The 26494-nt window shown below is 44.9% G+C and overlaps 1 protein-coding gene across 2 annotated transcripts in view; it reads right to left on the bottom strand.

Moving 5' to 3' along the window:
* PCNX2 (pecanex 2) overlaps positions 1 to 26494 on the bottom strand; it is a 313350-nt gene that overhangs the window by 210389 nt on the left and 76467 nt on the right. For both annotated transcript variants that reach the window (XM_059397306.1, XM_059397305.1), the window contains exons 9-12: positions 19485 to 19620; positions 10530 to 10675; positions 3705 to 3858; positions 3588 to 3620 (exon numbers count right to left, since the gene is read on the bottom strand). In XM_059397306.1, coding sequence (XP_059253289.1) covers positions 3588 to 3620; positions 3705 to 3858; positions 10530 to 10675; positions 19485 to 19620 — 469 coding nt within the window. The remainder of the gene's footprint in view (positions 1 to 3587; positions 3621 to 3704; positions 3859 to 10529; positions 10676 to 19484; positions 19621 to 26494) is intronic.

Raw genomic sequence — 26494 nt, 5'->3', positions numbered from 1 at the left:
GAGATAAATATAATTTCATTTTCAATCAAGAGCCACGAAGACTAAGTTGACCCTCTCATTCCTAGGACTGAGGATTGAGAAAATTTTTATATGTCATTCAAGATCACGCCTCTGATAAACGCTAGGGGATCAAGGTCAACACCGACAGCAGTAAGTCAGGTAGACAGTCCGTACCCTCAGCGTGACGTGATGAAAAGCTCTCTTCCCCTGGATGGCTTTGCTCCCAAAGGTGTATGACCCCAGTCTAATCATAACATAGACGTCGGATAAATCCCAGCTGAGGGGTAGGCTACAAAATCCCTGACCACTACTCCTCAAAACCATCAAGGTCATCAAAAAAAAAAAGGAAAGTCTGAGAAGCTGTCACTATAACAAAAGCAGTGTGCTATCCTGGGTGAGTTCCTCAAACAGAAAAGGGATATTAGGTTAAAACTAAAAAAATCTGAGGAAAACATGGATTTTAGTTCCTAATAATGTGTCACTATGGGCTCACTAATGGTGATGAATGTGTAAGGTATATGAGAACTCTCTGTATTATCTTCCCAAATGTTCTAAAATTAAAAAGTTTATTTACAAAAAAGCATTCTTGGGGCACCTGGATGGCTCAGTCTGGCTTCAGGTCAGGTCACGATCTTGGTGTCCTGGGATCGAGCCCCATGTCGGGCTCCCTGCTTGGCGCCTGCTTCTCCATCTCCCTCTGTCCCGCCCCCGCTCATACACACATGCACAGTCTCTCTCTCAAATAAATAAATAAAATCTTCAAAAAACCATTCCCAGTGATTTTTTTATAGAATAAGAAGTGGTACTAAATGTCTTCCCTATAGAGTAGTCAGAGCTGACCAACCAGAACACATAACGAGTTCAGCCCTTGCTCTTTGGAGTTTGTACTGTGGCAAGGAAACAGGAAACTTACTATATTCCAGGCCCAGTGCTGGGCTCACTGTATGTATTGTCCAATTCAGTCTTTACCAAATCCAACTGAGGTTGCTCTTATTATCCGTATTTTACACCCCCCCAAAACAAACAAATAAACAAACAAAAAAACCTGCTAACATTTGTCAGCTCCTTCCACAGTATCAGGCACTGTGCCGGGCCGAGCGCTCGAGACGCCGTCTTGTTTCATCCCCACACCATCCTATTTCATGATTTCCTTTTGCACAGGTGAAAAACGAGATACAGAGAAATGACTCACCCAAGATCTCTGGGTTTGTACATGATTAAGGCTGGATTCAAATCCCCAACCCCGCGTGCTACCCCAGGGTGGCTCACGGGGCATCTGAGGTCACTGCCCACCTTCATCCCCTGGGGGCGGGGAGGGGTGATGGATTCCCAGGGGCTGCCCCAGCCACACCCACTGAGAATCCTTGTGGGGCCTGGGAAGGCCGCCAAGTCTGGCTCTGCCCAGGACCAGCCCGTTTCTTGCTGCCTCTTAGACACCCTCCTGAACTTCGCTTTTGGGGCGATCTGCAGCGGTGATGGCTGGTGAGACTGCGTGCAGATCCGGGGATGCCCGGGAAAAGCCTCATTGTCCGTTACTGCGCGGCCAGTCACCGATCCTCAAATGCTGCTGGGGTCCACCCAGACCGTCAAGTGTTTTAGGCTCGGCTCACCTAGACCTGTTTTCTTTTATAACCAGATGCATCCCTGTCAGCCCCCAGGGTCTATTGCACCGTTATCTACCAGCACGACATTAATTCTGCATTTATATCTGAAAAGCGAAGGAAAGTACCTGGGGTCATGTGATGCCCAGGGCAGGAGTCGGGTCCCGAGAGCCACCTCAGTGGCCAGACTTGGTTTGCTCCCCTGACCACCTCCTCCCTGAGGTTTCCACATTTATAAACTGGAGATCGTGCATCCGCCTTCTAAATGCCCACATGGCGCAGGCAGAAGGCAAGAAGAACCATTTCGTACCTCCCGTATTTTCTCTCCCCCTCCAGAACTGTCAGCAAGCTGGCAATTCGAATCGGGGGCTAATCTACCTAGAAACCGAGCACATCATATTACACACAATGTCTAACGACGACAGTAAGAGAAGTCACTTCTTACTCTCTGTGCATAGGCTCGCTCCGATACAGGACGGCCGCTGACCAAGCCCTCTAGGAACTCGACTGGTTAAGGCACCATAACCCCAATTCAGGGCGAGGACAGAGGGTGGCCGCTACCAGCCACGACAGGTCCACAGGGATTGCGTGGGCCGTCCCCGCCATCACCTCTCCTAGCATGGTCTGCATTATTGGGGAAGGTACATGCAAAACACGAGGGTTTAATAACATCTAACACCCCTCCCCCAAGACGCCCAGGAAAGCGGTGACACTGAAGTGCCATTACTAGAAAGGAGGGTGTATTTTCTGAAGCTGGAGGAGGATGTGACATCTAGGGAGGGCTTGAGCGAAAAGACTGCAGAACTCCGCATCTCTGGGCACACCACCTGACCCAGATTTCTGACGATAATCACAACAATACATCTTAATACCCTAATTATGCTGCTTCTACTTATCCTGACATTCAGACTCTGGAATAAAAGAAGATGTATTATATGTAAACCAATTATGGGGAACAGAGGAATTTAACAAGATAGCAATGTATGCCATGTGATCGTCCAATTATAAGCTTTTCTTAATTACTATGGGCTAAACATGAGCTATCATAGACTTAAAAGCAGCCCTAAATCCTGGATATGAATTTTTTTTCAAAGCACAATAGAGGGAAGATCGAGCTTTCTTTCTCTGGAAGGGTTTTGGCTCAGGGACGGGGTTGCAGGGGGGCGGCACGCAGCTCACCATAACAAAAGAAAGAAGGGCCTCAAAGAGCTGAGAGGTTCTCCAGGCAGGGTTTCAGCACAAAGGTGTGCAGCCGGGGTACCTGCGGGGACTGGTACCCCATCCCCCAGCACCCTGCAGGGGCAGGGCAGGTGGGTCAGTGGAAACCATGTTTGTGGGAGGACGTCCGAGTACCAGCAGATCGGTACAGAGAGCCCAGAGGCTCTGCTCTAAATTAGCCCAAAGTTGCGTGGATGAAAGGTAACAATATTCTTGCAAAGGTGGGACGGGAGATCAGCTTCAGGTACAGAACGGAATGACCTGTGCTTATACAACTGATGTTACCAATGATGATATGTCCTGCTCACTCAGCATCTATGCTCCGGGTACCATTTTAAAGGAAGTTAAAACAGATTATTTAATCCCCAGAGCGGTATTCATTATCCTTGTTGATAAGCAGAGAAACAGAGACGTGGCAAGTACACATATCCCGCCCAGAGTCCGACATTCAGCGGAGGAACCAGGAAACAGAAGCAGGCAGGCTGACGGCCGAGGCCAGTCTTCCCCCACCCTGGGCTGTATGGCCGGCCCTGGCAAGGCCAGCGGGTTTGAAAAGACCCTCTGTATCCTGTCACTCCCCCCCTGCCCCCAACCACCATTCCCACCACACCTCAGATGGAGCCTGAACTTGGCAACCATGAGTTCTCATTCTATTTCCATATTCACTCTACGTACATTGATATATATTCTGCCTTTTGAGAAGTTTTTTCCCCCCATCTTTAACACAAACAGACAAGACAAGCTCCTTGCCCGTTATTTGCAACTTACGTGGATTGGCGAGGCAGGGTCAGGCTGAACACTCTAGAACAGAAATCAGAAGTCTGTGTCATCATCTCATGATTTCAAGGGTACCTTAGTGATGGTAAAAATTAGAGGTGGTCTTGCCTTGAGCAGGGAGTACTGGCAGCTGGCCATGACGAGGCAGAAGAGGAGCACCCACGCATCTTTGCAAAAGCCTTGGTTCAAGGTCAGAAATCCGAGAAGGGAGACCAGGACGATGAGTAGAACTGCCAGCACGTTTTCCTTGATGTCTTCAGTCCTGAGTAAGATAAACAAATAAAAACAAAGGAGATAAAAGGTAAGCCTATTTCTAAAGATCACATGTGAATGCGTCTCAAGCGACTCGCAGAGACAGCAGAACAGTCGCCTTAAGCTCACCTTTATATTCAGCAACAAAACTTTAAGGTTTCTTTCTTTTCTTTCCTTCCTTCTCTCCTTCCTTTCATTATCCCTGTATTTTGCAAGCACACTCCATATTTTAACTCCAGTTTCCTGTTATTGAAAGAAGTGAAATATAATTCCACTGCGTCTCCGTGATCACTACACGGGCCTCATGGTTAGCTACTCTGTCCACTGCATGAAATGCACTTCAGATGAAGAGGTGCGTTGGTTCCTCTAGAGGGGGAAGGTGTGCGTTAACACTTAGCAGGAAATCCCTTCCAGGTACAAGCTCTGAAGCCAGAATCTGCTTCCCAGTTTGTGGAGCCAAGAGAGCTCCAGCTAATGTGTAGAGGGTCTAACTGAGGTGTGCCAAGACCACAGTCTCCCTGGGTGGTATCTTCTTGAGGGACCTCGAGGAAGAGGTGTGAGATGCGGAGGGGGGCTTGAGGATGCTGAGACAAGGGGATGAAGGCTGGCTCTTGGAGGCTGGGTAGGACGTGAGACACTGAGAGGAGAGGCTGCTAGATGGGAGCAAGGGAATGGGTCAAGAGCTCGGGATGGCCACCAACAGCTGAGGATAAGACAAGGCTGGGCTTGAGACTTGAAAGGTGACCGACTTCTGTGAAAGACAACAGGCAGGGCAGAGCGATGGGAGGAAGGGGTTGAAATGGACTAACAGAGCATGGCGTGGACTGCAAGGTCAGGAGTGTAGACGGGTCATTCCCAAGAATTCTGAGCGTATTGATAGGCTCACCAATGTTTGCCCATGTACTATGTTATTGTTAGGAAGGGACGACGGTCTACTTCATTCCTGGCAAGTAGCACTCATAAGCATTTTTTTTTTAAATGAACAGACTTTATTTTTTTAAGAGCAGTTTCAGATTCACAGCAAAATTGAGGGAAAGTATGAAGAGTTCTCACATAGCCCCTCCCTACAAACACATGCACGCGTGCACACATGCGCACACGCACACACACACATACACCCACACACACACACACTCACACCATGTCCTACCATCAACAGCCCCCCACCTGGAGTGGTACATTTGTTATAACCAGCCAATAGTGACACATCGTTATCACCCAAGGTCCATAGTCCACATTATGGTTTATACTTGGTGTTGTACCTTCTGTGGGTTTGGACAAATGTACGGTGAATGTATCTATCCACCATTACAGTGGCCCGCAGAGTACTTTTACTGCCCTGAAAATCTGCTGCTCTGCCTCTCCACCTCTGCCTAAACCCAACTTCTGGCAATCATGGATCTTTTTACCATCTCCACAGATTTTCCTTGTTAGAAAGTCAGAAATCAGAATCACACCACAGGTAGCCTTTTCTGGTCAGTTCCTTTCACCTAGTAATATGCGTTTAAGGTTCCTTTGTGTCTTTATGTGTTTTGATAACTTGTTTCTTTTTATCACTAAATACTATTTTAATACACAGATGCACCATGGTTTATCTATTCACCTATTAAAGTACATCTCGGTTGTTTCTAAATTTTGGCAAGTCTGAATAAAGCTTCTAAAAACATCCATGTGCAGGTTTTTGTGTTAACCTAAGTTTTCAATTGATTTGCTCCAAGGAGCATGATTGCCGGGATGTATGGTAAGAATATGTTTGGTTTTGCAAGAAATCACTGGGTTATCTTCCAAAACAGCTTTACCATTTTGCATTCCTATTAATGATGAATGGGAGTTCCTCCTGCACCACACCCTAGCCCACATCTGGTGCTGTCAGTGTTTTGGATTTGGTCATTCCAGTAGGTGTGTGTGTCTCCCTGTTGTTTTCATTTGACACTCCCCAACAATGCTGTGGAGTATCTTTACATAAGCTTATCCACCATCTGTATATATTCTTTGGTGAGGTGTCTGTTCATATCTTTTGCTGATCTTTTAATCAGGCAATTAAAGTGCAGAGACATGGGAAGAACTCAGATATTATGATGCTCAAGCTGAAAGTTAAAAAAAAAAAACCAAAACTTCTGAAGGGATCAAAATATATTTAGTAAAAAGGAAAATTCATGAGGTTTTTTTGTTGTTTTCCACTATGCACTTCTTACAGAGCTAAATATATTTTGTTAGTTCAGGTCCATAAAATTCTTTATGTATTTTTTAGTGTGCTCATAACATTTTGATGTATACGTAAAAATATCTAAAGGCTCAGGAACTTTAAAAAAAAATTTTTTTTTCAATTAAATGAACAGGCTTTTTTCCTATTGAGGGGGAAAAATAATGTTCCTGAAAAAATATTTTTCCCCAGATTCTTCTCCAGCGGGACTCCATTCCGCTGGCCCAGCCCCCCTCCCACTCCCCCAGGGCCCCATGCATCTCTATTTAAATACCAGGTGAAAAAGTTTACTCCCTGGGCAAGGAGCACCATGATGAAGGCTGTACTTTAGAAAGATGTATCTGGCAGAGTTTGACGAGGTGCACCAGAGGGGAAGCAGCAGAGGAAGGATAAATAACACTCCAGGGGAGAAGGAATGAGGGTCTGGAAGAAGGTCAAGTCTGGGAGGCTGGGACGGCGATGTGGCTTTGAGACGCAACACAGACCAGAGCGGAGAGGGCTCTGAATGGACTGTGTACAGTGAACGGTTGACTGAAAAAATAAAGATGATTTCAAGGTTTCAGTCTGGGGAAGAAAGGATCATGGCAGAGTCAATAGCAGAAGGTGACACGGGGAGCCAGTTTGCCAAGGGACGTGGATTCATTTATTCACACAAGACTGCTTGCCGCGGCTCTACGTACTTGGAATACATAAGTGAACAAAACTTCTGGAGCTTTCTTTCCGTTGGGTAGTGGCATGAAATTAGTAATATGCACAAGAAATATTATATTATATAGCATTTGGAGATGATTAACATAATCAAAAAATAAATAGACAAGGTAAGAAGAATTATTAGCGTCTGGGGAGGGAACTGTTGTAATTTTCAGCAGGAAGGACAGACTACGCCCCACCAAGAAGGGACTTCTCAGGTGTACAGCACCTGGGGACTCCAACATGAGGGAGCCGGGAGGGAGAGGTTACCTGCCAAGGTGACTGTGGTATGAAGGAGTAACCAGCAAGACAGAAGGAAACCAAAAGAGGGCTGAGTCCGCGAAGCCAGGAGAGGAAAAGCCTGCCAAGGAGGGGAGCCGACTCTGTCAGAGGGTACAGATGGTCTAGTGCAATGACGGCTGAACGGTCAGGTCGACGGTGACCTTGACCAGGGCAGGCTTGGGGTGGGTTCGGGGAGTAAATGGAACGGGCTTATAAGAGAATGGGAGACAGAGGCCGCAAGCCAGCTCTCCCCAGAGGTCTGCTGCAAAAGAGCGTGGAGAAACCAGATGGTGGGCTGTGGGAGAGTGGGCCGGGAGGACTTCTACAGATGGGAGAGATGAGAGCATGTTCTCAAGGTGACGACAATGGCCACGAGATCATGTGAGAAGCAGGAACGCTCTTCCCGCCGCTTGTCATGCGGCTGACTCTTTCTCTCGTTTCTATCTCCGTATGCCTGCTTCGCCTCAGAAAAGGCTTCTGCAAGCCCCTGTTGTGACAGGGGTGTCCCTTCTCCCCCAGTTTCCTCTACCTCAGGCCCTGTGTGTGTCTTTCATGGCACCTACTCCAGTCTACTCCAGCCTACCTCACACGGCAGAATTCAAGCTCCATGAGGGGAGGGCCGTATACCCAGTGCCCAGGGCAGAGCCATGCACGGGGCAGGTGCCTGGTGTCGGCGGCGTTTTAATCTGACGAATGAATGAAATGACGTCCGGATGGGCAGCTTTCTCTTTTAGATGCCAATCCAGAAAACAAGATAAATGAAAATAAAACCTGAGTGTTTTGCAAGATGGGGTAATAGCAGAATAAAAAGTAAGAGAAAATGATGGAGGGTGCCTGGGTGGCTCAGTCGGTTAAGCGTCCGACTCTTGATTTCGGCTCAGGTCGTGATCTCAGGGTCCCGGGATCAAGTCCTGTGCTTAGTGGGGAGTCTGCCTGAGATTCTCTTTCTCCCTCTCTGGTCCTCTCCACCACGTGCTGTCTCACATTCTACAATGAATAAATAGATCATTTTTTAAAAAGAGAGAAAAAGTCATTCTCCTTTTAAAAAGGAGAATGAGGACAAGTCCAAAAATAAATGAGCGGAATGAATGCTGAACCGAAAACAAACAGGAAAGGCTTCAATTTTAAGAACCATGAAGGTAAGATCACAAAAGGAAATATTTTCAAGGAAGATCAGCCTGAATTCCAGAGTAAAGTTGAAAATTACCAAGTAGAAGGCCTTAAGCTATGGGAGTTTATAGCAACGATTAGTTCAATTTCAGTGCTTATAATTCACCAATTTCTTTTACTTCTTGCCTGATCCTTTCCGTTTGTTTTTTCTTATGCATTTATTTCCTTCATAAACTTTAATGTGGCAGTTTGAGTTCATTAATCCTTGTGGAGCTTTAAATACAATGTCCCCCAATGAACACCAAAGGTAATTTATGCATGTCTTTTGAAATTTTACTATCGGAGTAAAAAACGTGAAATTTATTGTGTAAATCCCTGCTCTCTTAAACAGACCTTTCAGACCATCCCTGTCCTAACTAAGGAGGCGAACTAGGGAGGTGTGCCTTAATACAGCCCTACGTTGTACTCAAGGCCAGGCTGAAGGGCTGATTTCACACGCCGGGGGTCTGTACTTGTACAAAGCTCCCAGGCGATTCTGATCCACGTCCTGTTCGGGGAAAACACTCTTCTTGCAACGGTCTCACGCTGCTGGGTTTTTCTAGGTTAGTGTTTGGGTTTTTCTTCCTCTGTCCTCGCTGTTGGCTCGGGGTTCATGCTGTCTTATTTTCCCTCTCAATTGGCCACGAGCTGGAAAACCAGCTCCCCTCATGTGCTACGAGATGCCCGAAAGTGGGCTTATGTGGGCTCTGAAGATAGGGTGATTTCTCCCATGAAGGAAGGGCCTAAATTTTAGTATCTGGACTTGACAAAATCTACTTTGGCTACCTTAATTTCATTGTATTTTTATTTATTTTTCTTCTTTCTGGGTTCTGGGACACATTCCAAGTCATACTAACAATAACAGCAACTAATACTTAAAGAATACTTTGTATGGCTAACTTGATTTAACCCTTGAAATCTCTCTGTTTACAGATTATCCCCATTTAACAGACCGGAGACTGAGGCACAGGGAGGTTTCACACCAATCCTTAGATCACAGCACCAGTCAGTGGTGGGTACTGAGCCTGATTCCCAGGGTCTCCCCACACCAACTGAGGGACTCACGAGGGGCCCACGAGTAAGGGAGCAGTACTATCGCTACACATCCTTGAACACTGCCTTATAACCCACTGTGACCTGCCACAGAAGGGATTAAAACTACAAAACTATAAACTTTTAAAAACTGCAATAATCTTCATCAACCTTTTTAAGACCTTAATTAAATTTCCAGTTAATCTGTTGTCACTGAGCGGATTTAAATAACCCACCTAGAAATTTATAGAATATTTGTTTCTAATATGAAGGGTTAACACAAGGGAATCCAACTGTCAAGAGATCCTTTTTGACAGAAAATAAAACTAATATTTCAGGGGAAAAAAACCCTGCCTCATCTAACAGGATGCATTATCTTGGACTATTTCAGTTACGTTTAAACGTTCATCTAAATGTGCGCCCCTGGGGTGACATAGTATTGTGAGAAAAACCATTATAACTCTGTTCCCTGGCTTGTGGATCCTGAAATTTACTATTGTAATTTTGCATGACTGTAGTTTTTTAGTCTGTGATCACACCACTTAAGACATTACTATAACAAGAAGTCACTGGAGGACCAGCTACAGCAAGGCAGGGGACCAGCCTTCCCACAGCTCCCACTGGCTGGCATTTAACTGTGAGACTCTGCGTTTGCTGATGATGGCATCAGTAAAGACATCTTGAATTTTCAAACCACCCTTCCCATCAGAACTGCGTGGTGCCTGAGAATCAAAATCCTGATCTCTGTATATCATGAGATCAGCGGGGGCGAGGCAGAGGCGGACACAGGAAGGCTCTGACCTGGCCCCAGATCCACCCGTGCCTCAACAAACTGGACCCTCTCCCGTCTCCCTCCCTGTGCACTGACACAACTCCAACCCCACATTTCATCTTGAGGATCAATGCAAAGAAGAGGCAAGAAAGAGTTAAAAGGGTTTAAAAGGAAACATTAACATTGCAACTGGGGTATCTCTTCATTTGCCCTCATCTCCCCCTGCCCACATCCCAGGGGCCAGGCTCCAGGTGACCCATGGAACCTCAAGCATTCCTACAAAAATGTGGGAAGCCATGAGGACACCAAGGCATGACCCTGTCCCCAGAGCTAACCTCAAGTCTAAAGCGTGTTCCCCAATTCTCCTATCTCCCACTGTCTCCAACAGTCAGGATCTCACCGCTTCGCCTTTGGGTTTGCAGCAAAAAGGTATGCATCTTGAAAACATTCCAGAGAACGTTAGCAAGTGGCAATTTCTTTTTACAAGCACGCGAGGGCCCTTGTGTGCCCCCACTGTCTTTCATCCATACATTTGTGTGCTTGGCGGGCTTACCGGTCCAGTAACGCCAACAAGGTAAGTCGATCGTACCAGACTTTAATCCACTTGCCGGGGAAAATGATAAACTTGTAAAACTGCTCTCGGTTGAATTTTCCTTGTGTCGAAGAATGTGACGCGTCTTCCAGATCCTGACTCAGATGCTTTCAGGTACCAAAAGAAACAACAGAGAAAGCGTTTCATACCGACATGGTATTGTCATAAATATACCTTGTAATAACAAAAGTACAAAAAGCAGATGTTCCGATTCTGAAATGTAAACCAGCACACGTCATAAAAATGGGTACTCTCAGAGAAAGGTGAGGATCAGCAAGAGCCTTTCTTACCAAGACACTTCCATTCTGTTATAAGGTACCATTAAATTTATGCTATTCCTATCAAAACCCCGCTGTTAATTAAGGCCGAGAAAATAATTCTCATAAAAGATCAGGATTCAACAAAAGATCTGAAATGCCTTCATTTTTGAAAGGCATGTTATTTAATAGAATATTGAAATAAATATTTAAATTTTATTAAGAGTAAAAAGGTTTTCATCACCAGTTTTCTAGGTGGTTGGTGAGACCGAAGATATGAAACACCAAGATATCTATAGAAAAAAATCTAAACCAATAAAACAAATGGGAAAGTTTAATTCCAGGTTTAAAATGTGTTAGCCCCAAATTCATCTCAGGATGGCTTTAATCTTATGGAGAAGAACTTAATTTTCAAAACAAAACAGTCTTCATGGTATATCAAACATACAAAATAAGTAACTCTTAGGAGCCTGAAACAAGGCTGGGCATGGGAATATCAGGGAGAATATGACAGACACACCCCGTGGCATCCTACTGCCAGTAGGAAAACATCCCTTGGGACGTCTGGGTGGCTCAGTTGGTTAAGAGGCTGCCTTCAGCTCAGGTCATGATCCCAGCATCCTGAGATTGAGTCCCACATCGGGCTCCTTGCTCAGCAGGGAGCCTTCTTCTCCCTCTGCCTCTGCTGCCACTCTGCCTGCCTGTGCTCGCTCTCTCTCTCTCTCTCTCTCTCTCTCTCTCTGATAAATAAATAAATAAATAAATAAATAAATAGCATCCCTTGGGCATCTAACAGTCACATAGACTCCAAACCAGCCACTGCTTGATACCATCTCTAAAACATAAGCCATGAAAACAGCCTGTTACGATGGCATTTCCAGGGACTACATTTGCAATTAAATATCGGTTCATAGTTGTATCATTTATTCATTAGCAATGAGGAACAAAATGTTCCATATTGCTGGACTTCTCAGAAAACCAAAAATCAGTCTCTCCAAATCTAATGAATTTAATGTTGACCTCGGTCATATCCATCTTCAAAAAATATCTGGTTTTCCCTTCTTGTGCTGTTAAATAGAAGGTACCGGACACACCTGCATACCTTCTCACTGTCAAGCTCAGGTACACTCGGTGCTCATCCTGCCGTATCATCAGTGAAAGCTCCAGACTCTGGTGTACCTTGAGATATTGTTCCCTACACTGAATAACACTAGATATCATGCTTTTTTTTTTTTTAAGATGTTATTTATTTATTTGACAGACAGAGATCACAAGTAGGCAGAGAGGCAGGCAGAAAGAGAGAGGAAGGGAAGCAGGGTCCCTGCGGAGCAGAGAGCCTGATGTGGGGCTCGACCCCAGGACCCTGGGATCATGACCTGAGCCGAAGGCAGAGGCTTTAACCCACTGAGCCACCCAGGCGCCCCTAGATACCATGCTTTTTAAAAATACATCATTGTTTAAACATGGAGTGAATGCAAATACACATCTTTTAAATGTACGTAAGGAAAAAAAAAAGTTAATTCAGAACTAGCTGTGTGGCTCTCACCCAGTATAAGAAAAAAAAAAAAAAAAAACATTGCCGTTAGCATACAAATTCCCTGTGGGCCACCGCTTGGTCCCATTCTCTTCCCTCTTCCCTCACGGGACCATCACTGTCCTGAATGTTGTGTTTATCATCCTCTCTTCGCTTCTGTTTTACATAAAGCCCAACGGTTATGGAAGCTTTGGATGCTCTTATGTATCAAATCTGTTGAATCCTCCAAGTTTTATTTTTATTTTTATACTGCTCATTTCTAGTATCCAGTGCCCTTATCAGATCTGATTGGTCATTACATGGAATTTTGCTTCTTACTCAGACTTTCAACCTCTTCTTTTATCTCTAAGACATACTTAGTCCATATTCTGAATCTAATCATTATCGTTTCTAAATCCTTTGGGAGTCCAATTCTGCTTTCTGTTTGGCATTGCTGGCTCTTATTTCTGGTATATTTTACAACTATTCACTTTTCCTTGGGTCCTTATGAGTAGGAATTCTTTGACAGCAATATTGAAGCTCTGTTCTTCCAGTTTAAAACTTAACCTTTGTCTCTGCTAGGCATTAGAATACCACACCAGCCTGGCACCATTTTAAAATGAATTTTTTGTGTGAGGTGTTTGGACCACCCAGGTGATCCACCGTGGAGAAGGGCTGCAGAGCCACCCCGAGGTGTGAAGCAGGAAGCTCTGGGCAGCTCCTTAGTGGGGATGGTGTTGACTGAGTGCGGTTAACTCATCCTAAGAAGAAGATGTGGCTTCTTCGAAGTCACAGATTAAGTGGAGAGACTCCTGTAAGACTTCCCACACTGTGCTCTTTCTGTCATTCTCTGGGCACAGAGGCCATTAAAAATGAAGCCTCCCACAGGCACCCCAATATTTATAGCAATAATGTCCACAACAGCCAAACTATGGAAAGAACCCAGGTATCCACTGACAGATAAAGAAGATGTGGTACACACACACACACACACACACACACACACAATGGCATATTACTCAGCCATAAAAAATAATGAAATCTTGCCATTTGCAATGATGTGGATGAACCTAGAGGATATTATGCTAAGTGAAATAAGTCAGAGAAAGACAATTATCATGAATTTCATTCATAAGTGGAGTTTAAGAAATAAAACAGATGAACATAAGGGAAGGAAGGGAAAGATAAAACAAGATGAAACCAGAGAGGGAGACAAACCATAAGAGACTCTTAACTATAGGAAACAAACTGAGGGTTCCTGGAGGGGAGGTGGGAGGGGGAGGGGTAACTGGAATGTGGGTCTGAAGGAGAGTGCGTGATCTAATGAGCACTGGGTGTTCTATGCAACTGGTGAATCACTAAATTCTGCCCCTGACACTAACAAAACAATACAGTATAAGTTAACTAAACTGAACTAAAAAAAAAAAAGACACAGCCCCCAGGTTCCTCTTTGCTGTTGGCCATTGCTTGTCGCTTCTTGCTACTATTGGTGAGACTTTTCTAAGTGCCCCAGCCCCCTGCAGATCTTCTATGTCTAACCCGTATTTTTTTTTTTTTTTTTGCCACTGTGCTTAAAAAAACAACACAGAATTTACCATCTTAACCGCTTGTCAGTGCACAGTTCAGTACTGTTAACCGTATCCATACTGTTGTACTACCGATCTCCAGAACATCTTCACCTTCCCAAACGGAAACTCGGTCTCCAGGAAGTACTAACTCTCCCTTCTGTCCCCAGCCCAGGCAACCACCTCTCTACCTTCTGTCTCTGTGTTTTGATGAATCTAGGATACTCCATAAGTGGAATCACAGAGTGTTTGTCTTTTTGTGGCTGGCTTATTTCATTTGGCATAATGGCCTCAAGGTTCACCCATGCTACAGCAGGTGTCATACGTCCTTCCTTTTTAAGGCTGAATACCCGACTCTGAGGACGCCCCCCATTCTGTCTCCGCATACACCGGTCTGCGGACGCTGGGTTGCTCCCACTGCTTGGATACTGCACGTAATGCTGCTACGACCATGGGCATGTAGACATCTGCTGCATTCTTCTGGAGCGATGTCAGTGGATCTCCGCTTTACGTTCTTCTGGATGTACACCCAGATGTGGAAGGGCTGGATCATTCTAACCTCTACTTTCACCCGTCTGCTTGGGCTCTGTACTTCTGCAAAAAGCTTTAAGATGGGTTGTAATTTCCTGTAGGCTAACACACATAAGGCACAGGAGACTGGTAAGGAGGGCCAAGACCAGACAAGGAATGAGGACAGTAGAGAAGAGCTGCCGTGAAGGTGGGAAAGGTGCCACCTTTGAAAGGTTGCGCAGCTTCTCCTCAACTTTGACAGTGGAAGGTTAGACTCGGGAAGACTTTCTCAATTCAGTGGAAGTTGCCGGGGTCAGAATGCCTGGCTTGCATCAGGGGCTTCACGGGACACCACGGCCGAGCTCTCCAGGGAGGCCCATTTTACCACCTTTGTTCCCAGATGCTAGTGCTCTGACTCAGCTATAGAACATGAAGCTATTCTTCAGATTATAAAATATTAATGCAAATGGCATTTTAAGGGACAGCTGCTCCATCACGAAGGCAGCATCCAGGACGGCCGTATACAGGATGGACTAGTTGTAGCCCTGCAGGAAAGCTGAGACGGTAAGAGCTGCTTGTGTCTGGGATTCTATTCCAATGTGAAAGAGACCGGAGCGGAAACTGTCATGGCAGCCAGAAGCCCATCTTCTGTTAATGACAAGGAATTTATGTGGTTTATGATAAACCTCCCCCAACAAAGGGGAACTTTTTCCTTTATGTCCCATAGACAAAGAGTACCAGGGCTACCACAGTTTACTGCTTTCTGATGTGGGAATTCAGGTCGGATGGAAAAATAGGTCAAGGGTAAGCAGCAGGAAAGATGACAGCATTCTTCGGAATTACAAGAAAAATACTGGCCTTAAGTTGAGGTTTAATATTATACCCTTTGCTGTTAGGGAAGGTCTGCATGAAAACAAGATCACACAAATATTCACATCTATAGTGTTTGCAAACTTATTAAAGATTCTAGTAAATTGTGTTATTTTTGCTCCTTAAATAAAAATCCTTGTTTAAAAAAAATCTCAGAAGTTAAGGCAAAGAAAAATGATTTGACTTCTCTATTAGTTTCGGAGTGGGCGTGCTGACACAACGGAATGTTCTGAAGGTGGAAGTCTGAGTCTTCTAAGGCCTTTCTCCTTTGCTTGTCAATGGCTGTCTTCTCTGTGTCCTCACGTGGTCTTTTCCCCGTGTAGATCTGTGCCCGGATTCCCCTCTTCTTAGAGGGATACCAGCCCTATTGGATTAGGGACCACCCTAATAACCTCTTTTGAACTTAATTACCTCTTTAAAGATCCTCTCTCCAAATACAGCCCCATTCTGAGGTACAAATCAGCCTATAACTTAACTTCCTGCACAAGAAAATCAGTTTCATGGAGTTTCACTTTTCGCCTTGGCTAACAAGGAACCTCAGAGCTAAATGTTTCCGTGGATTATAGCAATTATTCATGGCCTGTTTTCTGGTACAAATTTGAAATTGAAATTTTTCTCATCATTTCAGTCATTCATTTCCTTGCCCATCCAACAAATACTTGTTGCACAGATTACCTAAGCCAGATCCTGTGAGTACTGTCCGCTGAGAATTCAAAGGATAACAAGAAAGAGTTTGTAGCTTAAAGGGGTTTGACAAGTCTTGGGGGGCAGACAAGCATTCTAGCCATGATGACATGGTGACAAACACACACAACACACACAAGTGAAGCCTATCAATGCCCGTGTGTCTAGAGAAGGAGAAAGGAGTGAGCCATGGGAGTGGGCGCGTTCGATAACCCTGGAGGGAGTTGGGAGTAAGGGGGCTAGCAGAGCTCCTGGAGAGCATCAGCAAAGACAGGCCTGGCCAGGGTAGGGCTCACAATGGAGACTGAGTCTCTAATTTATATGAATGCATAGACACACTGGCCAAAAATTTCTTTCGGTTTCTGATTCACTAATTAAGCCTGAGCGAAGAACCACCCTATCACACTGCCCAGTGGGCTACAGGCTCACACATTTCATTCTACTATTTCAAAAAAGAGATTAGAGGGTTGCATGGGTGGCTCAGTGGGTTAAAGCCTCTGCCTTTGGCTCAGGTCATGATCTCAGGGTCCTAGGATGGAGGCCCGCATCGGACTCTCTGCTCAGCAGGGAGCCTGCTTCCTCCTCTCTCTCTCTCTGCCTGCCCCTCTGCCTACTTGTGATCTCTGTCTGTCAAATAAATAAAAAGTATTTAAAAAAAAAAAAAGATTAGCAAACATAGTGACAGGGCAGAAGGGGATCACGAGTTCTTTTGAAGAGATGAGATAAATGCATTGGTCACACTCCCCGTAAGGATCTGTATTTACAGCATGATATTCAAGGCTCCTTCCGTGAATCTGAATTAACTGCAACAATTGAAATGATGATGAGCATATTCAGCTTAAGAAGGTGTGTGGGGGGGTATACATTTCAGAAATGGTTTTTGGTAATACTAAAATATTTATTTATTTATTTATTTATTAAAGATTTTATTTATTTATTTGACAGAGAGAGATCACAAGTAGGCAGAGAGGCAGGCAGAGAGAGAGGAGGAAGCAGGCTCCATGCTGAGCAGAGAGCCCGATGCGGGACTCGATCCCAGGACTCCGAGATCATGACCTGAGCCGAAGGCAGCGGCTTAACCCACTGAGCCACCCAGGTCCCCGGTAATACTAAAATATTTAAGAACGTGAAGGTCCATCCCTCTCCCCTAAGCTACCTGAAAGTTCTACCATTCAAAATAACGGTACCTTCAAGAGCTCCATATAACTCGTAAGAATTTGGGGGCACCTGGGTTGCTCAATCAGTTAAGCATCCAACTCGACTTATTGAGGACATTTTTTTTTTTTTTGAGGACATGGTTTTTTTGTTTTGTTTTGTTTTGTTTTAGATTTTATTTATTTGACACACACACAGAGAAATCACAAGTAGGCAGAGAGACAGGCAGAGAGAGGGGGGGAAGCAGGCTCTCTGCTGAGGAGAGAGCCCGATGCGGGGCTCGATTCCAGGATGCTGAGATCATGACCCGAGCTGAAGGCAGAGGCTTTAATCCACTGAGCCACCCAGATACCCCTTCAGGTCATGATCTTAAGGTTGTGAGATGGAGTCCCGAGTTGGGCCCTTTGCTGGGCATGGAGCCTGCCTGAGATAATTTCTGTTCCTCTGTCTCTCTGTCCTTACCCTCTCCCCACTCAAACATTCTCTTTCTTTAAAAAAAAATTTTTTGGGCGCCTGGGTGGCTCAGTGGGTTAAGCCGCTGCCTTTGGCTCAGGTCATGATCTCAGGGTCCTGGGATCAAGTCCCGCATCGGGCTCTCTGCTCAGCGGGGAGCCTGCTTCCCTCTCTCTCTCTCTGCCTGCCTCTCTGTCTACTGTGATCTCTCTCTGTCAAATAAATAAATAAAATCTTTAAAAAAAAATTTTTTTTTGATGATGTTAATCATTATCACTGATTCTATGGCATAATCTTGCCATATATGATCTCTAATCCTCATAACCTTACAAGATCTCTTCCTCATAAATGCTATTATCCCAATTTAAAATGTGGTGAACTGAGCCTCTGAGAGGTCAGGTCGCTTTCCCTGAGGCCCTGCTCTGGGAGGAGGAGGGTGAGGCGCTGAAGCCTGCTTTCCTTCTGCAGTCTCGGGTAGGGGAACCCAGCAGAACCCAGGGCTCAGACAGTGCTCACAGTTAAGGCCGAAGCCACCTGCACAGCTAAACAGAACAACACGTATGGGTCCCACTGTGAAGAAACAAATTAAAAACACAAATTTGAAAAGGAAACCATCAGAAAAATGGACAATGACCAAAGTAATTAGGATGAACAATAATGGAGATCAAATAATATGTTACTTAAAAGGATCTTAAAGTCAGACTTGGGACTTGGAGCATGAACTGTACCTAATTAAAAGCTAAAATATAAAGGAGGGCCTGGTATGCGGAGGAGAGCAAGTGACCAGGCCTACGCTCAGAATGCACACAGGTGCATTTAAGTTGTAGGCCTCCTGTCGAGGGCAGAAGTGTAGAGCTCCCTGGAAAAGCTCCTGCAGGAGAGGTAGAGGAGTGAAGAGGATACAGTATAGGTCGGAGGCCTGTCGAGGCCAGTGCTGAGAAGGGGGAGTTGAAAGGGCTCTGTTTGGTTGTCAGACGTGGGCTCATGAGACATCATGGCAGAAGCTGCTGGGGAGAGGTGAGCAGAGCTGGAAATCTCAATAGTGACCAAAGGACAAAGTGAAAGGAACGTCGGGCTGGGACGAGTCCGGCCAATGTCCCAGCACCAGGGCCTTCTGCACTGGTTTCCTTAGATGGTAAGTCTAAGGCAAAATCCCACCTAACCTCCAAGATTTCCTGTGAGGTTCACGCTCCAAGTCCTAAGCCTGAGTTCAAAGTTCTTTTAAATAACATATTATTTGATCTCCATTATTGTTCATCCTAATTACTTTGGTCATTGTCCACTTTCTGATGGTTTCCTTCTCAAATTTGTGTTTTTAATTTGTTTCTTCACAGTGGGACTCATACGTGTTGTGTCTTGAAGCGTTTGCTCTGCCTCTCCCAGAGTCATCCTCATAAAGGTGGCTGAGTGAATGAATGACATCAGTAAGTCACCTCTTGATAGTATAATGGAAGCCTTCATCTTCTAAGCCCCCTGATGATAGTGCCATTTCCTCTAAGAATGAAATCTCTCTTCACGTCAAGATTCTCTTTCAGAATCTCTGAATATTTAGTATAGAAGGTTGTCATAAATTAATAAAGAAAAATTCAGACTATTTTCCAACCATGGTGAGCAAAAGGCATCCCAACCAAGGAAGCCCTTATGGGATCCCTGCATCTTGGCAACCCAAGAACGATGTCGTGAATTTCTAATGTGCTCGGAAGAGCAGTAAGACAATGACAGTCCTGTTCGTGTCGATGAAGGATATCGGTCACTTAAACGGCGTCTTTCCCGTTCCTCCCGTAGGCTACCGTGCGGTGAGATAGCCACAACCCAGCCACAGCATGGACTTCATGGTAGGACCTGACTGATTCAAAACCAGTTTCAAGACCCCAGATTCTGGAAACTTCCCAGTGCGGCAGGAACGTACCCGTGGGGTTTCAGACTGGGTCCTCCGTGCCACCATGAGTAGCAGCTGTTGTTGAAGTGCACTGACCGCTGGGTCCCCAGAAGAAGGGTCCTGACTCTCGGATGTGGTGGTGCTGGACGAGCTGATCTGCATCTCTCTGGGGAGCGGCAAGAGACAAGCTCTGGTTATGTGGGAGCGGGGGAGTCATGTGCTCATTACCCACAAACACAAGGACACTGGGGATCCCCACTGCAGGGAGCGGCTAAGCCTTCTACAACCATTACCCCCTTACATGCCCAGGGAAGGGCTGACATTTTGATGCAACGCTCTCTGTGGGCAGAAGGACGATCACCCTGCACACATTCAAGTTACTCAGGCTGCCCAGAGTTGCTGCGTATGGGGGTGGATAGGTAGATCCCTGGTGTTCTAGAAATGATGACCTTAATTTTCTACATAGTTCGTGGATGGGGAGGTGGAAGCAACGATTTCTAGCTTCCCAGTCCGTGAAAACAGTAAACAGTAGCCTGGATAATTCAAAGACAGCAATCAGGAGGAAATGCTGACTATCTAGCATCTCTGTTACCTCCCACAACCCCCAGCACACTCTGCATTCCCTCTTCACGCCCCTCCAAAGCAAAGAAGGTGCACAGGGGGTATAAGAAATGCCTCAGGTAATTGGAAAAGAGGACACCACTAAATTAGTTGTAATCTATATTAAATAGTTTTATTGTCTTTAATCACATATAGGTTGACAGGATGTAAATTAATAAAACTCTTCCACAAATCTCAAGCCTGGCATCTTTCCTTTGGCTCAGAAAGCAAAAACCAGGACACACTTCTCCACCCGCTTCTCTAGCAGGGTGCCGATCGCCTTGAGGGGGCAATTCTGACTGCCTACCCTACAGTCATTTCTAGTGGAATTCCTGCTAACATAGCTCCAATTTTATTCACTCATCTAAGACTATGGCTTCAGAAGAGAGACTAGGTCCCTCTCTAGTCCTGGGGATCAACCCTGGTCATTTTATGGGCATCACTCTAACCCCATTTACCCTGGACCAGTGCCTAGATTCGAGAAGGGAGAACGTATCCTAAAAGGCCACTGTGGCTCAAAGGGGAGGTGGCTGAGCATATCAGGGAGCCCGTGCATAAGTTTTTCTATTTCTTAGAAGATCACAAAAGTGAGACACTCTCTTATTCCCGGACTTTAGATGCTACATGAGTAAGAAACATTCGGGACTGCGGCAGCCACACTGCCAGCATGAGGAAAAAGCCTGAGGACAGCAGAGCCAAGAAAACTCATTTCCTGATGACAATATTGAGTGTCTGAATTCACTAAGCTCCCCTGATGATATCTTTGGACTTCCTGTCTAACTACTGTGATTCTGGGTCTTATGAAACTTGCAGCTGGAACTACCTCAAAAACGTAGGTGCTACACTTAACATATGCCTTTCTGATTTCTACCTCACATTTCATTATAAAGTCTCTGACAGGTTTTTGGATCTTTCTTAGTCTTCACTCCTTACGGCTGCATTCACAAACACATAAATATTTATCCCATCAGAACAGTGTTTAAAATAGTCCCACTGTACGCACACACGTGTGCACATACACACTTCTCTACATTTTTCAGACACAATTCACAACCCTTTGATGATCTGTTTGGTAAAGGCGTCCCTGTAAAGAACCATTCAGGAAACCTCGTGTATCAAATACAGGATTTAGGAAGCAAATCAAGAAGTACGTGGAGTTTGCAAACTTAAGAATCCTGTCCTTCCGTTATCTGGCCGACTGTCCCACCGACAATGCCTTTGCTTCCTCTCTGTGGTCTGGGTGTGACATCTTTTACTAACAGAAAAAAGAACCCGTCAGATTTATAAAGGCAACGACTCATTCAAACTTTTTTGCTTTGTACAGAAACCACAGCGTCCTGTAATTCTGTTGTTCCATCACTAAATATAATAGGGCTGAAAGTGCCCGACCAGATTCAGGGAAATCTGCATCTCGGCAAACATTCGAGCACGTCACTAAAACCAAAAGATCAGTCTGACGTCATGTCAGCAATGTGAGGGATGGCTAGAACCCAGCAGGCAATGTGTGCATCTGTGAGAAAGATCTGGAAAGTGAATAGCGCCCTCTACTGCCAACCAAAATAAACCGAGAAGTGGCTATTGTGCGAGGTGTAACAGACAGCTGTCAGGGCCAGCCTCCCCCGCCCCCCCGCAGGTGCTTCCTGCCAGGAAACATGACAAGAAGGAGGTGTTAACACCCCCCAGTTACCATCTGCGTATTACTTAGCATGTGTCTGATAGTAAAATAATAATAACAATAAATAACCTTATTTTCTTATTGAGGCTATTTAAAAGTCCCATGTAAAAATCTAGGGTTTGGTTTCTTTTCAAAATCTTTTGGGTAAGTTCTAGAATGAAACAAAACATGGCTTGAAATATTGCTCTCCTAATCACTGTGACTATAAGCATTTGTTAGCTCAAATCCTCACCTGGAAAACAAGCATGATATCTCCTGCTTAGGGGTCGTAAGAATCCAATGAGACGGGGTACGTAACCACCAAACAGTATCTCCCCTATAGCAGACAATTAACAACCCTACCTTACTGTTTTATTTACTTCTATTGACATAGGACCCAACTTTGTTTATTTTCATATGAAATAGCGAATGATCCTGATGCTTTTCATACACACACATGAATTCTTGTTGTCTCAATGAGGAGACAGTGTCATGCACTCAACTCACACTTAATCCTCTTTATTTTATAAAAGGAGACCCAAACTTCAGCTTACTAAATTAGCTTTTTAAGTTCTCAATTAACCTCTTTCATGAAAGTTGCATATTCAAAACAAAGTATGATGATATTAAGAAAGCCTAGCTTGGCCCTAGTTTCAGGACCAGTAGGTCAGAATCAGAAAGCCTGCAGTGGCTTCCTACTTGGCCAGCAGGAGACGGTTCAAGGTTACAGTCAGCACTGCTCAACCAGAAGAGAGTCCCCCTACCCTTAGATGTTCTTGAGGTCCTGATGTGGCTGTAATCCCCACGCACCAGCTGGCCCACTCAAGAACCAAAGAGGCGGTGATGTCACAAAAATCATGCAGTAGACGCAAGTCTGCCCACTAGCCTTTACAGAATGCCTGTCTGTCTTAGACAGCTCTTCTCAGACTACCTGCTTCTTGTTTTCCCTTTCCTAGATGTGCACTGTGAGCAGCACAGTGATCTAAAAAGTCTCTGTCTGGGGCGCCTGGGTGGTGCCGTTAGTTGGGCCTCTGAATCTTGGTTTCGGCTCAGGTGGTGATCTTGGGGCTGTGGGGTCCGGCCCCACATAGGGCTCTGCGCTCTGCATGGAGACTTCTGGAGATTCTCTCTCTTTCCCTCCACCCCTCCTGCTTGTGCTCCCCCACCCCAACAAATCTTTTAAAAAATAAAAATAAAATAAATACGTAAAAAATCAAAAGTCTCTATTTTACTAACTTAAGGCCAGAGATTTCCCCTTGCATTAATAAATATAATGGGAAAGGGCTGGGTTTTAAGAGATTGTCCCTTCCCTAAAGCAGTAACATTCCAACCCTGTAGTAAAAAAATGTACTCGGAACTACTGCAGAACAACACTTGCATATTTGGACTTGATTACCCGCTCCCTGGTTCATCTCTGGTAAACTTGTTTGGTTCAGGGTGATGGCACTGATCGCATGGAAACTGGACTGAGCTCAGAACAGGAGCAGAAATAGTGGCTAATGAAAGAAACTGCTAGATAAAAGCAGACGCTAGAAGGAAATAAAAAGGGACCAGGAGCTAGAAGCTGGTCTAGGCCAGGACGGTGACTCTCGTATGGGCAGAGCTGGGCCTCGGATCGATGGTGACAGTGTTCCACCATATTGCACCCCTCCCCCCACCAGGTTTCATTCCATTAGTCTAGGCTTCTACAATTAGCAATCAAAATACATGTGCTTCTTCTATATTTTCCCATTAATGTGGGGAAAAAAAGTCCTGAAATTCTTCTTCTTCCCAAGAGCTCCAAAACTATGACCCATGCCCTAGAGAAGGAGGGCCTCTCTTTCTGTCCGTCCCTCTTGTTTTTCAGGCTTCCTTGGAGGACCCCGGGAACAAACCGCCCAGGGGGGCATCCTAAAAATGCAAGTTACAGCAAGCAACATGTTCAATATGTAGGATATTTAAGTAAAGCAACAATGTTTTGAAAAGGATAACCTTTATTATTGAATTTTAACAGGGGTTCTAGATTTAAAGTCTGCAAATAACTCAAGGGTAAAAATTCACCTGTGCAGCCAAGCAGGAGGCAAGACCCGGACAGGGCCTCCAAGCTGGGGTCTGCTGCCACCATGTGGCAATCTGGGGTATGGCCACCAAAACAGAAGCCCAAGGCACGGCTGGCCTGCTTCCCAGGGAGGCAGAGAAGGGGCCTCAAAAGAGATGTCTTTCCAGAATGAGCCTAGCAAACCTTCCACCCTTGTGCTTCTGTGCCTGGATGAAAATTTAATCTCTTTCTCGTGTGTCCAAGACACTGAAATAAGGATCAGAGCGGAAGGATCAGAGAGTGAGTAACGGAGGGCACAGATATTTGGAATGGCAGAAACTCTTCAAAGACAAGCCCTGGACATTTCTTCCAGATCACTCCCACCACTGTGTGATCAAAAGCACCCAGATCTCCCAAAAGTTTGGGTTTTTTCATTTAAAGTGGTACACACATAACTCTCCACTTTGCAAGTCAACATAGTAATGAGACTGTATGCAAACCCTGAAACACTTATAACTAGAGTTTCCCTTCTCAACTTATACCTGAATGGGACACAGAACTGAGCATATCCAATATGGGGAAAATTCACATTTTTTCCACATCTTGAAGACGTAATTGACTAACTTCAGTACCCTGTACTCTAGTTCTGCTAGTCCAAACCAGGGATCACTATTTCTTCTGACTAAAGAAAAAGGGGGAGGGGGAGAATTCTAACAGAGAGGATTATTTTTGACAACTTTCTGCTACTTGACTTCTTTGGGAACCAGGGGCATATCATTGTGGCTTGAAAGGGCTTTCCTGAGAGCCAATCCCAAAGAAAAGGAAATTTTTACCGAGATAAGAGTCAGAAAGCCCGGTAATGTCAACAAAAGAGTAAGAATTCTAAAGAGGTGACAGAGTAAGTGCAGAGCTTTGACCCACCTTTGGAGCATAGTACTCAATGGGGTTAGAGACTGCAGAGTCCAAAAATAAGCCCAGTTTATAACCAGAACAATATCTGCTTTGATATGTACTACAAGGATTCAAAAGCAAATAAAAGCCAAAAGCAAGTGAATCCAGATAAATCACTGCACTATTGCCCAACCTACTCTATGTTTTCAATTAAAAACAAGTTGAGCAAAATCCTATAAACTAGGATGCCCCAGTAGCACCTGGGTGGTTCAGTCAGTTACGCATCAGACCTTGGCTTAGGCTCAGGCCCTGGTCTCAGGGTCACAGGATGGAGTCCAGCGCTCCGCTCAGCGTCAGCCTGTCCCTCTCCTCCCCCACCGCCCCTTCCTTGCCCCTGCACTCGTGTGTGCACAGGCACGTCCTCTCTCTCTCAAATAAATAAATAAAATCTAAACTAGTATTCTCCAGAATGAGTCTTCCATTCAGCAGACTACTGTGCCTACTTTTTGAATAATGGATGTTCAAAATAAGTATAAATACTATGTCTTCCCACCAGATTTCACTGGAGGGCAAACAATAAGCATTTTGTATGCATTTTCATTAAATCGTTTATGACACTGAAAAAGCCAGATTAATACTGAAGCACGGTTATATATCTCTCCCAGAAGAAAGCTCTGCTATGTTACTTGGGAGAATTTATAGACAAGAGAGACGTAAATCTTTGCTGAACAAAGAAAAGAAACTATCAAGCTTTAATTGTAAGACCTACAGAGGAAGTAAACAAAGGTCCAGTCTGCAAGGAACCTTTTAGACATAAGACACACTTTCCAAACAGAGAGCCTACATCAACTTTGATTTTTCTGGGTAGACTACAGCTTTCTAGGTAGATTAGCTCATTTTGGGCTCTGAGCTACTGAATCAGCCCTATGTGCGGGGTAATGAATTTATCCTTTGCAAGTTTCTTTGAGTAGCAATTCCAAATGCTGCCATTAAAGCCATAGCTCCTTCATTCTAGGATCTGGGGGAAGCAGAACTCTGTTAGCGTTACCAAACGGCCTTACGGACAGTTACTGTGCAACTGGAAAATGCTGCTTATGTTTCTTTGGCAGTTAATGAGAAATGCACTGGTTCCCACAATGACAGTGAGAGCAAGGAGGGAAATTTGTTTCCTCTCCTGGTTTCCTCCAGGAATCCCCAAAGAAACATGGAAGTTACACTGCAAACAATTCCCTATTCATGCTTGAGAGTTGAGGATATAAAACTGTCACACGGCAACTGAACTGAACAATGGCAGAGAGGAACGGCTAGCTTGCCAATAATAAGAATCGGTGGTTTAATGGCCTAGTTGGAGGCAATCCCAGTCACTGAAGTTGCCTCACAGGGAAAAAAACTGCTTTTCCAATATCTTCCATGGCTGAATGGCTTAGCAACAGCCGCAACTAGGAATCCTTCCAAGTTCAAAATCAAAGTTTGTATTTACTACAGTGGGAGAACTCGACATTTAACGGCATGAGAAGCCAGAGATACAATATTGAAGCCCCTACTCTGAAATTACGACAAGAGTTCCAAATGTTGGAGTACGACGGGCTGACAGAGAGAGTGCAAAGTCCTTAGCCGCCTGAAAATCTCATAAAGCAACTCAAAAAAGCCAAGAGGGAAGGCTTCCACCCAGGTAAAGTCAGGATGCTGAGCTCTACGAGGCCAGTAGTGAACGTGAGCCCCCGGCCCACCGCTTGTGTTTGCAGATAACAACAAGGTCCTTACGGCGGGTACCGTCCAAAGCACTGTTAGTCTATTATATTTAACTTGTAACGCCACTGCAGTGATCACTATGTTATTTCCATTTATGCATAAGGACACTCTTTACCTAAGAGGGTT

This window comes from Mustela nigripes, chromosome 4 (assembly GCF_022355385.1).
Source record: "Mustela nigripes isolate SB6536 chromosome 4, MUSNIG.SB6536, whole genome shotgun sequence".
NCBI lineage: Eukaryota > Metazoa > Chordata > Mammalia > Carnivora > Mustelidae > Mustela > Mustela nigripes.
The sequence above is the reverse complement of the archived record's forward strand: the minus strand, read 5'-3'. Positions and strand labels throughout refer to the sequence as shown.